This window comes from Perna viridis, chromosome 11 (assembly GCF_037379345.1).
Source record: "Perna viridis isolate PV_CMFRI_1.1 ecotype Kerala chromosome 11, ASM3737934v1, whole genome shotgun sequence".
Classification (NCBI taxonomy): Eukaryota; Metazoa; Mollusca; class Bivalvia; order Mytilida; family Mytilidae; genus Perna; species Perna viridis.
The window spans coordinates 32,655,611-32,671,767 of NC_142455.1; the positions used below are offsets into that span (position 1 = coordinate 32,655,611).

At 30.9% G+C, this 16,157-nt stretch overlaps 1 protein-coding gene across 2 annotated transcripts; it reads right to left on the reverse strand.

The window, feature by feature from the left end:
- Nucleotides 1–1,676: 1,676 nt before the first annotated feature.
- Nucleotides 1,677–16,130, reverse strand: LOC148603769 (sugar transporter SWEET1-like). Of its 2 annotated transcripts, XM_088552063.1 has the most exons (7): nt 16,036–16,130; nt 13,434–13,540; nt 12,122–12,199; nt 10,932–11,055; nt 6,102–6,263; nt 4,865–4,984; nt 1,677–3,829 (listed from the first exon to the last, which is right to left on the reverse strand). In XM_088552063.1, exons 2-7 carry the CDS (start codon nt 13,499–13,501, stop codon nt 3,716–3,718), a joined length of 666 nt encoding a protein of 221 aa, XP_088408189.1. In that variant the 5' UTR covers nt 13,502–13,540; nt 16,036–16,130; the 3' UTR covers nt 1,677–3,715. The 2 variants fall into 2 exon arrangements, with proteins under 2 accessions (XP_088408189.1, XP_088408190.1); XM_088552064.1 differs by lacking the exons at nt 13,434–13,540; nt 16,036–16,130 and adding an exon at nt 13,297–13,423.
- Between the last annotated feature and the right edge of the window lie 27 nt (nt 16,131–16,157).

The window sequence follows — 16,157 nt, forward strand, 5'->3', positions numbered from 1 at the left end:
AGTGATAAATTAAAGGATTCAAATCTTTCATTATGAAATATTCTCATAATGACTACTTGTTCATTGTACAGAAATGTGGAATTGACATTTTTCATCTCATCAGGTCTGGTTCATATGATAAGTTAGCAGACATATCATTCTCAAAAACCTGATATAGCTTTTATCTGTAAAACAGTATCATATATAATTGTCAACTTATTTCAATCAAAAGCCATTCTATATTTCTTATGTTTTCAGCAAAAAGATGTAATCATAAATTAAGTAGCATTCTTTATAAATATCAGACAAGAGATGATACATGCTTGTTAATAACCCACCTAGTTCACTTTCAATTTGAACTCAAAAAACAGCTACAGACCACAAAACAAGTCTTATTTTGTAATTTGGTTGGTGCACAGTAAGTGTTCCCTGTAGCTTATGAGAAGGGCATGGTAAACCTGGTTAAAAAGACATTCCTGGCAAATACTAAGGCACATTCCTCAATCAAAGGCAGTAGCTTATAAAACTAAAAAAATAAAGGGGGGATGCCAACTCCCACCCAATACCTTCAATAGGGAACATTACCTTTTGAGACAAAAATAATTTAGATTGTTCATTAACATTGTTCCTTATAAAAGATTGTATGACTGATTTAGGTGGGAAATGAATGTAAGTTATTTTTTTCCAAAATACAGATCTGTTTGCTGAAAGAGTATGGCAAACTAAAATTATAGTCTATGTACACCAAAAACATCATCTTTAGTTCATTCAGTTTTCTGCAGTTTGTATCTCTTCAACAATTCAGTGCGTGAATTTTATATAGACCAGTACTGAATACATAAAATGTCTTGTAGCCAGTACAACTACTGCTGTTCAGAATGTAGACCAAGCATATCAAAATCGAACACAATAACTAGAACAATGACTTGGTACTTTTCTAATTAAATCAGATTAAGTAAGATTAAAACTCCTGAAGTAAGTTCATACACCACAGAATAATAGAAACTATGATAGGCCACTTCATAGTATTCTTATATTCTCATCCATTTCTCCATTCTTAGATACTCAACCATTTCTCCATTCTTAGATTCTCATCCAATTCTTTAGACATTTTGGAGACATTATAACTAGTAAGCATTTAATTTATATTTACCAATAAAAAGCATTTTTCTAGACATTATACAGATGAAATATTTTATGCTTGCATCGAGAGAATAGGACATAATAATATTACACAGTTCACTAAGTCAACAGTTAGCATTGCCAATTCAATGCTTGCATCCCAATTCTGTTTTAAATCCAGTGTCAGAGGAATTGATCGGGATCATTACAAAATTAAAGCTGGGGGAAGAATTGATTTTCCAATCCTATTTCATTAAAAAGTGAAAAAACTCAGAATTTAGTGATACTAGGAGAAATGTATTCCTGATATCATTTCACTAAACAACTTGACCCTGTGACCATGACCTTTAACCTATGAATAATAACAAGGATTCTAATATGTTACACATTTGGTAAAACTCAATTGAGAATGTCTGTTTACAGTGTGTTCAATACAGAGTACGCCTGAGGGACTGAAGAATGGCAGCATTTATATACCTCTTGACATTCTTGGGCAACAACTTTGGCAAGGGGATAAAACACTATATGGGAGTTATTGGTAGTAGAGATGAAAATTTAAAAATCTAACTGATTAAGCCATTGCATATTTGTATATTGTTTTAGTTTGATAAGATTATACATAACATAACAAATGGTGTCTTAAGGAAGTAGACCTGGGGTAATGGACACAACTCTTAAAAATCACTGAAACGCTTGTATGCAGCATTTTACATCCATCTTATGCAAGCATCTAATTAACTTGGAATTATTTTATTCTGTTTCAAACAAAAGCTTGACAGGTTTTGGTGAAATTGAATATGATACAAACATATCAGTGATTTCAAAAGTTATGTCCCTTATACTAGGTCTACTTCCTTAAACAATTCACAAATTTAACAATAATATAATAAAAGTCATAACAATGACAAAATGAGCAGCATTTATATACCTCTTGACATTCTTGGGCAACAACTTTGGCAAGGGGATAAAACACTATATGGGAGTTATTGGTAGTAGAGATGAAAATTTAAAAATCTAACTGATTAAGCCATTGCATATTTGTATATTGTTTTAGTTTGATAAGATTATACATAACATAACAAATGGTGTCTTAAGGAAGTAGACCTGGGGTAATGGACACAACTCTTAAAAATCACTGAAACGCTTGTATGCAGCATTTTACATCCATCTTATGCAAGCATCTAATTAACTTGGAATTATTTTATTCTGTTTCAAACAAAAGCTTGACAGGTTTTGGTGAAATTGAATATGATACAAACATATCAGTGATTTCAAAAGTTATGTCCCTTATACTAGGTCTACTTCCTTAAACAATTCACAAATTTAACAATAATATAATAAAAGTCATAACAATGACAAAATGAGCATACATGTACATGCACCATAGTAATGCATTATAAGTCACCACTTCAGCGATCCATTAAAATCATCACATTTCCCTGAACTAAAAAACAATTCAATGTCAATTCAGAAATTTATGCATATATTTATTATTGCAGTTTTGTCATTTCAATTTTTGTGATTTTGAGAGAAATTCTAACATAACTGTGAACAGGCCACAATGCAAGTTTTATTATTGCAGTTTTAAGTCCCATTTTTTACCATGATTTCTGAATTAACAGTCCTTTATTCTGTCAAATATAAAACAAATTAATTGCGTAACTGTCAACTATGACACATCAATACATACAGCTTAATGTTAAATTTTGTGTTCCAAATGTGAACAGGTTGACATATTCAAAAGGAAGCACATCCAATTCTTATTACAATTAACTTCTCTGCTGATTTAAATTTTGGGAAAAAAATAAATCAGCCGAGGAAACTTTTCAAAATAATATTTTAAAACATGGGTTCTAACCAGAAAAAAATATTAATCCTGGCCAAAGTTCACATTCAAAACAGTTCTTGTAAATCATCAATGTCACAGTACATATACATGAATGCACTTTAATGTCACCAATACATGTACATGCACATGCTTTCCTTTAATGTCACAATACATTTACATACATGTGCTCACAACCAAACACACTCGAGACACTTATCAACATGATTTACACAATAAGCCACTGGATAATGCTTTTTTCTTGGCCTTATCTTAAGATTGTGTGCAATTTGTGTGTTTATTTCAACCATGATTACAGTTAAAGAAATTTATTGAATATAAATATTTCAGTTTTGTCAAAGAGGTTTGTTGACTTTAAGTTTGTTGTTTAACAAAAGCATCTGATTTCCAATGGAAATATGAATGGGGAAGAATTATCATGTTAGGAAAATCCCTCCAATAAGCAATAATAATCATAACATAATTGCTCACAAGTTATGCTTCGTCTATAAAAAGGTCACATACCAAATTTTAAATCAATCCATTCCATAGGAGCTGAGATAATTGCATTGAAATTCAGACAGATGATGGATGGACTGATGAAATAACGGATGGATAGACAAATGGACAGACTAGGTGATTGAAATATGCCAGTTATCAAAACACTTATCGAAATGATTTACACAATAAGCCACTGGATAAACCATCACCAAGTTTTCACATCTTCATATATTTTCTTCCTCAGTACTGTCAGATTGAATCTCACTTTTAACACCATAATTAGCTGTGTTATATTGGGGGATTCACCGTGATAGTCCTTTCTAATGAATGTGATTTAGATGGATATTTGCAGAATAATGTTAATTGTATAAATGCTAAACAGAATCCCAAAAAGTTTGGTATCTGAAAAAGAAAACAAAAGTACAGTTTTTATTATTGTAAAGGGAATGCATGATTAGAAAAATATTACCTATCAATGACTCCAATCAGGATTAGCTGGTACATGTATTCAGAACAAATGCTTTAGTCCGAGTCCGTTTTCCTTCTTTGAGCAAAATTATTTGTAAAATTTAGAGCTACACATAATTCATAATATCTGAAAAGCCGGCAACGTGAATCCTGGTGTAGATTCCTCGTCACAAACTAAACCAAGAGCAATCGGTTGCTAGAAACCTTGATAACACTATGATTGTAAAAAATATTCCTATTCTTCAGTCCTGAAATCCTGTGTTTTCCCCCAGAAGTAACCCAGTTGTACAATTCATATCAACAATATGAGAACAAATATGACAGCTTATGGTTACATTTGATGAACATATAGGAAGGGGGTTAAAATCATTTTTTTTAAAAATTACTCTATATAGACACTTATGGGAGGATTGTTTTATTTCAATATTGCTCAATTAAAAATTGTTTGCTTAGCAGCATTTCATTAAAAAAAAAATACAAATAAATGTGCTAGGGTAGGTAGGGTAACCTTAAACAGACATGCTTTTTTCTTGGCCTTATCTTAAGATTGTGTGCAATTTGTGTGTTTATTTCAACCATGATTACAGTTAAAGAAATTTATTGAATATAAATATTTCAGTTTTGTCAAAGAAGTTTGTTGACTTTAAGTTTGTTGTTTAACAAAAGCATCTGATTTCCAATGGAAATATGAATGGGGAAGAATTATCATGTTAGGAAAATCCCTCCAATAAGCAATAATAATCATAACATAATTGCTCACAAGTTATGCTTCATCTATAAAAAGGTCACATACCAAATTTTAAATCAATCCATTCCATAGGAGCTGAGATAATTGCATTGAAATTCAGACAGATGATGGATGGACTGAAGAAATAACGGATGGATAGACAAATGGACAGACTAGGTGATTCCAATATGCCACCACTAGGTGAGTGGGGGTATAAGTCCAAAGTATGCTAAACAACTTACTTGTACATATAAATCAGCAATCAAACGACCATACAAGACCCACTCTGCCGCCACGACAAAGTTCATAAATATGTATGGAAATGATAAACATTCTGTACTTTTTGACTGAATAACTACTCTCTGTAAGAATAAATGTGAATCAGATATGAAAGAAATGAAAGTTACCAATATTCCATACATTCTATAATTATTGGAATATTTTTATCATTTTTAAATTTATAATTGTAATTTTAACACATATTTGTGGAATTCTCAACTTGAATGAAGTGAGGCTTTCTTGTTATAGCAAACAATTTAAAATCAAATTTCAAAATGAAAAAAACCTAATAAATACTCACAAGTTTAAAGGGTTAAAATTGCCAAATAAAAAGTGGTTATCTTCATAATGTACTTAAACATTCTGCAAAGTTTGATAATGATGGTTCATACAGATGACACAAAATACATGTATGTACCATCCCTAACATATAGTTTCTAAAAACTGCTAAAATCATGGGGATTTTTTTTGTCCACAAGATGAAGTGTACATCCTTTAACATGCATATTTTATTAAGGCAAAATCTCAAATTAAGTATGTTTCCTCCAACCCTACCTACCCATAAAAATTAGCCCTACCCAAATATTTTTATTGATGATATTTTTAAAAATTTTCAATACAACACTTTTCACCTCTATGGTTTTTACAGAATCATGTGAACTTTGGGGAAAAAATGTCTCTACATACCTACCCAAAGCCAGGAGATTGGGTCTGGTAAGGGGAAACAAATATTATTTAAAGTGTGACTTATTTAACCTCATTCAAAGTTTAAATAATTATGGTTCAATATTCATGAGTTGAAAATTACACAAAGTATACATAAGCCCTGATGGATGGAAAGAGTAGAGCAGCTACATACCCTGCTTCAACGTTTGGGGACAAATGTAAAAAAAAATGATTTCAAAAAACCTTAAATTTTGTTTGAAAATTCTGGTTATACATTGCACTTATCAAGTGACAAAAATTGTTGATAGAAATTGGTAGTTAAGGTCGAAATAAAAAAAAATATCCTTGATTTTCATTCCCTCCCAACACATTTTTCACCCTCCCCAAAAAATTTAATTTTCATTTTCCCCCAATTAAACTTAAATTGATAAAATACAAAAATTAAAATTCGCCCACCAGCCCCTAATTTTGAAAAATATTGGATGAGAATCAAGGATTTTGTTTATGATGGCCTATAGAAACAATAATACTTACTAGAGAAGCTAATGGTGCTCCATAAGCTATTATAGACAAAGCAGCACATACTTTTCCCAAGTGTCCAGCTGCTACTTTCAGTTCTATTTGTTGATATTTTACATAATACAGAATGGAGAATATGAATGTAATATCTAAAAACACTGTTCTCATGAATGATATCTGAAAAATAAAGTCAAACAATACAAAGATGTACAATATATATTGTATTGATGAAAATATCAAATAATTACATTCAGGCAGGGCCTTTTAAGTTGTGTATGTTCTAATGTCTATACATTAATATCAATTTATGGAGTTCGGAAAAGTGTTGAACAAACATATTGGTATTGTCAGGCAATGTCAATTCACAATTTACAATGTTTACATTCTATAACATAAATAACAGTGGTAGATCTAGTGTTTCAGGTTAGGGGGTGGGGGTAAACTGAATATGGGGCAAAGCAACTCAAGATTTTGTTTTTTTGTTTTGTTTTTGTTTTTTTTGTTGTTGTTTTGTTGTTTTTTTTTTGGTTTTTTTTTTGGGGGGAGGGGATAGTTTGTGAAAAAGATTTCAAGCAAAAAAAAAAAACAATGTTTTTTTCCAGTTTTAGGGTGTACAACTTGTCCAGCCCCTCCGCATTTAAGTGAGGTTGTCATATGTTTTTATCATACAGAACTAAGGACTAAGTCTGAAAAAAAGAACTACCATACTAGTGTTAAGTACACTAAAATTTTTAAACAAATATTGATAAAAAACAATAAAATTGAACAGTTATCAAACATCATCCAGTCCTTTATTGTACTGCTGCAAATATTGATTTTTTTTTTCTTTTCAAAGAAATGATAATACATGTACCCTTAATGGTTTTACATATGAGATGATTACTACAGACCTATTCCTTGAAACATATTAAAGTAAAGTTATTTTTAGAACTGATCACTATGCTATACAAAGTCCTTATTGTTTATCAAATGACCAGTAATTATCCAATAAAAAAACTGTACTAATTTTAAAAGAAAAAAAAACATTACATCAAGTAAAAAAACTAATTACAGGCCACTACAATAAACATGCACAAAGCTGCATCATAATTTCAACATTCACATAATTATGTCATGCAAACTAATAGTAAAGAGCATATACCTATATATTTACATAATAATCAGATATATAACTAGTTATTCAATTTCAAGTTTATTGTACAATTATTTTTAGCACAGAGATTGAAGTATGAAGGTCATAATGCACACATACATGTACTGTCACGCTAGTCAGACAATGATGAAGGAATTTTACTCAGTTCAAAATTCTACACTAGCTCAGTTCCTGCAGTCACTGGATTGAGTAGTGTTCTGACTTCTACTTTATGAGTGAAACTACAATCTAAACTCAGATACCAAATAAAAATGGTTTAAAGTTGACATGGTTTGCTATAAATGTATGAGTATATGGGTGGACCTCTATCATCTACATCTTCCCATTACAGCTATTGGTAAACAATATAGTAATATGTGTTATAGATAAAGAATTTGTTGATGTACAAGTCTATGCATTTCACTCAACAGTCTGAGATATCAAAAAGAATTTATGATAAAGAGATTAAAAAATTCCAAACACATCAACAAGATTCTGTACCCTAACATTTATTACTCATAATCTATCAAAATGAATCGAAAATAATCAGATCCGAGATATACAGCCCTAAAAAATATATCAACATATCAATAATGAAGGACTTTCACAGTTAATATAGATGGGAGTTGGTTAAAAAAATACACATACTAGTAATTTAAACTCAAAATCTTTTTATTGCCCCCCCCCCACCAATATAGTGATCGTTGTATCTGTCCATAAATGCATTCGACTGAAACAGTTTTGATGCAACTATTTATCACATCATTTGATATTCCAATAGATACTTTACCAAAGATAATATATGAGATTTCAGACTGAAGTAACATAAATTTCCTCTTTGAAATCTTTGTTTATATTTCCATTTTATGGTTACTGGGATGGAGAGCAGACAGTATCTTTCAGGGAGCTTTGCCCTCAGATTCTAGATTTTCGCCTGGTTTTTAGGCCAGATTTATCTACATGTCTACATGTAAGAAGGTTGTTTTATTATATTGATTGCCAGCACATACCTAACATGTTCAATAGGTTTGTTTGAGAGGACCAAAGTTCTGCAATGAAGAAATGGTGAAACTCTCAAGCTATGGTGAGTCTTGCTGGGATTGACCCAACAGAACGGCCAGACTAGAGAAATTGAGAAATCCCTTAGCTATGGTGAGTCTTTCTGGGATGAACCCCACAAAACTGTCAGAGTTGGTGAAATCCCAACATATGGTAGTTCTTGATTGGCATGTCAGAATTAAAGTCCAGTATTTTAACCAATCTTCAATATACAAATAAAAACAATGGAGATTTTTCATCAACTTAACCCAAGCTTGACTTGTTAAGCCATTTACTACTAAGCAAAATTGTTGTTGGATAAAAGAAAATCGCAAAAAATGTAAAAAAACATTTGCCTCTATGAGATTCAGCAACTTTTAAGACATCACTAAATGAGTAGCAAAAACAAAGGAGGACAACCCATTCGTTACTGACAATGTTGATAATTCTAAGACCATCTATATAAACTGTGACATATTGGTAAATAAACATGGCAAAATGAAATATATTAAACAAAGGAAACAAAAGAAAATAAAAAGCAAAGAAACTTGAAGGATATTAAAATCAAAGCATAGCAATTACAGATCAGGAACTTTATAAAACTTACTTTTCTCTACAAAATGCACATCAAAAAGAAATTATTGCACCAACAGATAAATGAAACTTATTTGCAATCACACTTATGTATACCTCACTAAAAGTCATTCATAAAAAAACATAATTATTTCCATAAGACATGCCTTATCCAATAGAATTTTCAGTGCCATAGGAAGTTATATCAATCAATCAAATTTTAAGTGACCCAGCTAGCCTTAAATCGACTTCTATATTCTTCAGAACAACATGGAAAATTTAAACAATTGTCTTTACTTCCAAGTCAGTGAATAGAAATGTATTTGACTTTATAACTAACAGGTGGTCATTAATATGTCTACCAGAAATTTCTGGCTTTTTACATTTTCATAGATTTTTTACAGATTAAGAAAGCAATAACTTTTTTATAAAATATTAACATACTCCCTAAAGCTTGTATGTTAAAAATGTCAGTTTTACCATCTGGAGTGAAAAAATAATTTAAATTACTCATCTATAAAAGTATTACTGTTAAACCCCACGATTTCATTAAACATACATTAAACACTTCATATAAGCATGAATTTGAAATAAATAGCAATATGCATAATCATAAATTTTCTCAAAATGAATTAAGTATGCCCTTTTATTTCTGTTTTCAAGGTCTGTATCTCTATGTTCATACTGTCTAGGTGGTACATGGTGAAATCATTATATAAACTATAATGCATAATAACAACACATAAAAACATTGGTATGAACAGTATGTTGTCAGGAAACAAATCTAGAAATATGTAGTCAAATGTTCTTTTAATGAAAACAAATCACAAGCTAATAAGAATACATGTACTTTCTTTAATGCCTACATTTCAAGCCAATCGATAGCATTTACTAAACTGCAAATTTATGCCAAAAACATAATAACCTGAGTAAAATGTCATAGGAATTGTAATCTAAAGACAGAAAACCACAAAAAAAGTGCTTGAAAAAAAATTAGTCTTGAACAGTGTTTCAGGATTTCTGTAAATTTTTAATTTCCATAGGAAATATCAAAATAAAAAATACCACACCTACTATTAAAGTCTGGTACATGTACTTAAAAAAATTCTTTCAGAAATTCAAGTTTTCTACTTGCCAGAGGGAAGTCACCAATAATAGAGGAACAAGTCCTCATAATGGTAATCAATCCATATTTAACCTCTGACCTCAAAAGCACAGAGAGCCTGATTTCAGTCTGACAGGAAGTTAACTTGTAATACCAAGGGTACTGTGAAAGTACTTTAATTTGTGAATACCAATTTTCATGCATTAGGTAAGAAATACAAGTTTGTGGAGTTTTGGGTTTTCAGTATACACATCAATGGCAATCTCCCTATCGTTGGGAACCAAATTTCATGGTTTGGCCTACACATGAAAACCAAGAAAATTGGTACCCTACGAACAATAGTACTTCCACAGTAAAACAAAGCAAGGATCTTTTTAGTTTGTATCTTTAACAACATTAAATATCTTAAAAGTTTTATTAAATCATGAAGAAAAATAAGTCCCAGGTGATTAAAACTGTAAAAGGTATTATTATTTTTAAAAAAATGTTAATATATTCAAAAGGCATTATTATTAAAAAAAAAAATGGATGCATATTCAACTTCATCCTCTTACAGGTTACACCTGCCTCATATTATACATCTGTTACACCTGCCTCATATTATACATCTGTCCCACACCAAAACTGCACTTGCCTCTTGTGGTGTGAAAGTGGAATGCTAGAACACTGAACTTGACTAAGTTACTTGACTAACTTTTATATCATGAATTATGAATGTTAAAAGCATTAAACATGGATAAACTGTAATGCAATGTGACAGGTTAAAGAATACGATATAAAGTGTTATTCCCTTTCTATCACCATGTATGAAGTGTGTTTTGTCATCCATACTTTAATCATTTTCTATAGTTTAGTATTTTCTGTGATTAGAATTAACTAAATTCTTTGGTTTTGGATAAGTACTGTAGTAACAGTCATAGCTGTTCTCCTAAGGTGACATGATAAGATGTACAGACCCTTTTAACATACATATACAAGATACAAATTTGTTACTTACTTTCCTAGTCGTATAATAATAGAACAATATGAGGTATATGAAGTTAAGAAGAGCTGCGAAGCCATTAAGAAATATCATCATCCCAAGGCTTTGTAAAATTCCATACCTCAACCATAAGCTGGCACTGAAAATATAATACCAGTGCATTGCATTATACAATAATAATAAATGTTATGATAGATTTAGTGTACAATACAAGCAAATATTGAAACTGTTTTATAAGATACCAGTATCAACTACACACATACCAAGATACCAGTATCAACTACACACATACCAAGATACCAGTATCAACTACACACATACCAAGGTTAAATAAATCAAAGTATGCCATAAGTTAAATAAATCACAGTATGCCAAAGGTTAAATAAATCAAAATACGCCATAAGTTAAATAAATCACAGTATGCCATAAGTTAAATAAATCACAGTATTCCAAAGGTTAAATAAATCAAAGTATGCTATAAGTTAAATAAATCACAGTATGCCAAAGGTTAAATAAATCACAGTATGCCATAGGTTAAATAAATCAAAGTATGCCAAAGGTTAAATAAATCAAAGTATGCCAAAGGTTAAATAAATCAAAGTATGCCATAAGTTAAATAAATCACAGTATGCCAAAGGTTAAATAAATCAAAGTATGCCAAAGGTTAAATAAATCAAAGTATGCCAAAGGTTAAATAAATCAAAGTATGCCATAAGTTAAATAAATCACAGTATGCCAAAGGTTAAATAAATCAAAGTATGCCAAAGGTTAAATAAATCAAAGTATGCCATAGGTTAAATAAATCAAAGTATGCCATAAGTTAAATAAATCACAGTATGCCATAGTTTAAGAAATATGGCTGTATTATGTATAAAGAGAATCAATATGGTACATGTAGCAATACTGTTGACACGGAATCTGAAAACTGTTAGTAATATAAGGTAACGTGATGTTTAATTATAATTGATTTTAGGCTTTGCCTATTATGGATGTACAATTTTTGTCAATTTTTTTTATTACATGTAGCTGCACAGGTTGATAGTTGTATCTTGTGAAGTATTTCTATGTAGAAAAACATTTTATAGGCATTTTAAACCTATAAAACCATTAGTAAAATTTATCATACAGTACACAAATGTCGTCTTGGTTTAGAACTAAAAAATCTCTAATACTGTAATTATTTCTGACCGATGTCTAATACTTACGAGGTAAAATTAGCTACAAATGGAAATGCAGATATATCACCAGTAGATCCTTTCTTATATATCTTGAAACATATGTCTCTGAAAATAAAATCAAGCATTTTTTTTAATTAGTGCTTCTCCTAGAAATTTTGGGAGGCATGGTTAATCATTGTTTTAAAGACACTCAATCTTAAGAAATTCATTTTTTTCACCTAACCCTCAGTGATTTGATTTGATAAAAACTTTGCCCTACACTGTCCGTAGTTTGATGGTTAAAGTATGGTGGTGTTTTAAAAATGTTTTTCTGTAGCAGATTTTAAAGAATATAGCTGTAAATTTCCTTCCTGTTGAGTTACTGTCTTTGACATATTCACCATATCCATTTTCATTGTACAAGTATGTATAAGTGAACATCAGTGAAATACTCAGATATTGACTATAACGAGTACATAGTTAAATAAGAAGTGATGACAAATACATATATCATGCCATGGCTAAATTGGTCATTGACACTCTAATCTGTACATGGTGCATGAAAAGAAACCTTTTTACTCCATTTGTGAGTTTTCAAATCACTAAACATTTGTTCTATGGTGTTTTTCTTTTTCAAAATTTCATGAAGATTCATTAGTCTAAATGAAAAAAAAAGAATTGCACAGAAAAGTATAGCAGTCAAACTTAATGCCCTTCAGGCCTAAACATGGAGACACACAGAGTAATGAAATATTGCAGGGACTAATCTAGAAATCAATGACAAGAAGAAGTTTTAGTAAATTCTGTTTGAAAATAACAAAATTGACATTTTTTTCTATGTAATTAACATGTATCACAAAAATTTCTCCCTGTCAAAGACAAATGGGAGAAGTGAGCACAAACTTGGAGAAGGTTTTACTCATTTCTGCCTCTAGATTAGGCCATGTTCAGGCTGTTGAGAGAGCTTACATGGCTTTCATAATGTTTACAATGATACCTGTTGAAACTGAACTCTCAATAATATGTAAGACCTTTCATATCAATTTAAATGTATTTCTTACTTTGGTAATTGGAACAGCTTTCTAAAGTGACCCAATTTTAAAGTCCTAAAGGGTTCGGCTAAGAATGGTTTTACTGTGTAAAGTACATGTTTACAAACATATAAATAACATTAAGTATAAAACATTGAATGTTATTCCATATGTGGCTGTTATAAATGATACCTGAATTGGTTGAGTATTCTGTGCATTGCAAATGACATTAACTATCAGCATGAGAAGTGAATTGTTATCAACAACCCTGCTACACTGAGAAATGAAAAGTGTTGACAGTCAAGTGCATAAATTCCTTCTGTACTTACAAACCCATCAGTTGAACTACAAGTGTAGAAGCTGTGGTAATCCATATTACAATTTGCAATAATTCCATCAATTACACCTTTCTTTCTCCTATTACCATAGATTTTATCTGAAAAACATTGAAAGCAAGTAATTCACTATTTCTAATTTAGTCAATTTGCTATTACAAAATTAACCCTAACCTTACACAAATTGCAACAAAAAATAAGATATAATTGTTGAGCACAGCGTAACAGGATGTCATCCACTTCTGATGGTCTAATTTTGTGCTGAGTAACGTTTCAATCCAATCAGCCGTTTCTGGGTACGTGGAGGTTGGAAGAAAAAAGAATTTTAAAACAGAAGTAGAAATAATATGCCCTAAAACTTTGTTGGGGGGACATAAAAATAGTTATTTTGTAAAAAGTTTGTGAAATTCTTGTTAAGTCAGCTAGACATTGCCCCTAATGGGACCTTTATCCACAGCAGCCTGTTGAACCCTGTACATTTGGGGAACAATGTTGATACATGATTCATATTCACCACAATTTTTACGGTGGATAGACTAAGTCCTTTTGACACACAATTTGCCATCATTTCTAAGAGCAATCATGTGAACCAAGATTCTAGTACAAATCAAAAGAACGCAGTCCAGGGACAAAGACCAAACAGGTATAACAGACACACACAACAAAGAACATAAAATAACCAAAATAATATGTACAAAGAAACAAAAGTAAATGAGTAACCTGACTCCAATAAAAACTGGCAGCATGGACAAGGTGCACCTGCTGAGTTGCTAACAAATGTCACATCCAAGGTAAACTAAAAGTATAGAGGATTTAAGAAAACTACGACCCAGTGAACAAATTGGTTTCATGATGCAGATGGAGTAACACAAAAACGACTCACAAGTTCATATAAGTCTTACAGTAACATAACCGTATTCATTTTGTACCAGAAGCATGTTTCTAGCACAGTACAAAAAGTGTGTGTGGTTTAGGCAAGCTCTAGCATAGCTCCACACACAGGTGCTGAAGCAATGATGCCACAGATGAAAGAAAAATTTACTATACAGATAGAGAAGTAAATGTGTTTGTTGTATAGTTTATTGGTAATGAGTTCATTGTAGCCTTTCTATTGATCTCTAAAATATATAAGAGTAGATAAAGATCATAGGAAACTGACTTAACAGTGTCTGTAGTGTCATAAGTTCTTTGAGTAGATAAAATGTATAAAATCCCTGAATCTAGAATTGTTAAAAGACAAAACAAAATATATATACATGGACATGTAGCTAAAACTCAGATCAAGGTTCAGATTAAATAATGTTCTTTCTTCTGTATAAGATCAGCTTTAGTCAACCTAATACATGTAAGTCAGAGTAAAGGATACGGTCAGCAAGTAGCGGAGCACAATTTGTTCCCATTTGAAAACAAAGTTAATTTCATTGTAATATCCTAATCCCTTTTGAATTAGGCCATGGAGATCCATATGCCAAAAGGGAATATGTAATATCCTGGAAATGAGGATTTCATGTAATCCGTCTTCTAGTGGATCCATCTCCAGTTGATTCATCCCAAGTGGATCCATCTCCTTTTTAAAACTTGATCTGCTCCAAATCATAAACTTGATGCAATGTGCATTAGGAATTCATACAATTAAAATATTGAACATAAATATTGAAAATAAATTATCTTATCCTTTTCATTATGTCTTTTCTTAAATTTTAAAATTAAAAACAAAATAGAGTTATTATTCATAAAATATTATTAGTATTAGACCTAATAGAGTACAGTTTACAGTAAAAATATATGATTATTATATTAAAAAATGAAAAGAATTCAATTCAAGTTATTTTTTTTATCATTGAAGGTTTATTGTTTTCCATTCACTTGTACTTAATCTTGATTTCTACAAATGTATGCATGTGTAAATTAACCAGCCTGCTGCAAACCATGTCTTTATCTCTAAATAAATATAAAAAAAAACCTTATAGTTTCTTCAATTTAAATACATACTTTATAAGTTAGTTGCGAAACATAGCTCTAACTATTTTTTTGGTATTTTTTTAACACTAGATCGCAAAATCAAAAAAAAAAAGATCATGACCTACGATTTTGAAGCTACATGTACCTTAAAAGTATGATGATCCTGAATAAAATTGGCTGTAAAATGCAAGTTTCGGTATATGACACTAAATATTATGGACATAAATTTATACAATATAATTATTAGAGAGGATGGATCAACTTCAGGACGGATTGACTGGGAACGGAATAACTTTGGGACAGAAAAATATGGGGACAGATCGACCTGCTACCAAAACCAGCATGTCAATCCTGACTGATTCAAGATTTTGTTACAAATCGAGGGCCACAATGAGCACACAAAACTGAACTTATGGTATTTATATAAAGTATAGATCAATAAATGAGGATAGAGGATACCATATATATAAATGTAATGTGTACAGAATACTGTCAGTATGATCTATAATTTATAAACGTTGATATAAACATAATTTGAGCTTGGACTAATCTCCAATATGTTCAGTTATGAGATGTTATCAAAGAATATAAAATGCAATTTCATTAAAAGTAACAGTTGTTTAAAATGTAGTACCATTAACAACTTTTTAAATCTGCTGTCTGTTGCTGATACTGAGGTGGATGTGCCGCGTCAACATTCGTGATATTTGTTTGTACGGTGAGACAAAATAACAAAGCTCATTGACATCAAGCAAG